Below are 970 nucleotides of genomic sequence, written 5' to 3'. Positions count from 1 at the left end.
TAGTATTGCTTAAAATATGTAAAATATGCAATTGATTGTGATCATTTGAAATAATTAACTTCATTTGTCTCTTTTAGACTGGGGTACTGTAATCTGTCAGAGAGAAGCTGTGCAGCTCTGTCTTCAGTTCTCAGCTCTCAATCCTCAAGTCTCAGAGTTCTAGACTTGAGTAACAACCACCTCCAGAACTCAGGAGTGAAGCTTCTGTCTGCTGGACTGGAGAGTCCACACTGTGAACTTGAGATTCTCAGGTCAGGTTTGATTAAAATCTTTTTTCAGGTACTGTACTTTATCTTATAAGAATTTTTGCAAATATGGCATAGTCTGACGATTACAGTGATAATTCCAGATTTTTGTTGGATGTTTTTCATGCCAAAGTACAAACAACATCTGAGTTTATCAAAGATTAGCAAGCTGGGCCAAATGTAAATTGATTGTGTAATTTGAAGGTACATTCACATGGACAGGTTTGAACTTTGACCTAATTTTGTTTATGGAAAAGTCAACTTTGACAAAACAGGTGAAAGGTACCAGAGTTAATTTGTAACAGTCACCTGAGCAAACCTGGTCTTACCGAGACACAAGGTCTATTTACACTTAAACCAACATGTATTGTTCAACTAAAGCGAGTCAATGACATTAGCACCTTGGTGAATGGTTGCAAAAATAAGTACAGTCCAAAACGTATTTCCTAATGAATAGTAAACACAAAATAATCCATCCATCCATCCATCTTCCTCCGCTTCATCCGGGACCGGGTCGCGGGGGCAGCAGTCTAAGCAAAGATGCCCAGACTTCCCTCTCCCCGGCCACTTCCTCCAGCTCCTCTGGGGGGACCCCGAGGCGTTCCCAGGCCAGCCGAGAAACAATGTCTCTCCAGCATGTCCTGGGTCTTCCCCGGGGCCTCCGCCCAGTGGGACATGCCCGGAACGCCTCACCAGGGAGGCGTCCAGGAGGCATCCGGACCAGA

General features: G+C 43.8%; 2 protein-coding genes across 2 annotated transcripts in view; both read left to right on the top strand.

Moving 5' to 3' along the window:
• Positions 1–970, top strand: part of LOC112139907 (NLR family CARD domain-containing protein 3-like) — a 385,294-nt gene that overhangs the window by 364,218 nt on the left and 20,106 nt on the right. The gene's annotated exons all lie outside the window — the stretch shown is intronic.
• LOC112139898 (NLR family CARD domain-containing protein 3-like) overlaps positions 1–970 on the top strand; it is an 8,838-nt gene that overhangs the window by 1,951 nt on the left and 5,917 nt on the right. The window contains exon 2 of the mRNA XM_024262747.2: positions 78–251. Within this exon, the coding sequence (XP_024118515.2) occupies positions 78–251 (174 nt within the window). The remainder of the gene's footprint in view (positions 1–77; positions 252–970) is intronic.

The sequence above is a fragment of the Oryzias melastigma genome, linkage group LG2, assembly GCF_002922805.2.
Source record: "Oryzias melastigma strain HK-1 linkage group LG2, ASM292280v2, whole genome shotgun sequence".
NCBI lineage: Eukaryota > Metazoa > Chordata > Actinopteri > Beloniformes > Adrianichthyidae > Oryzias > Oryzias melastigma.
This window is presented reverse-complemented; position numbering and strand designations above follow the sequence as displayed.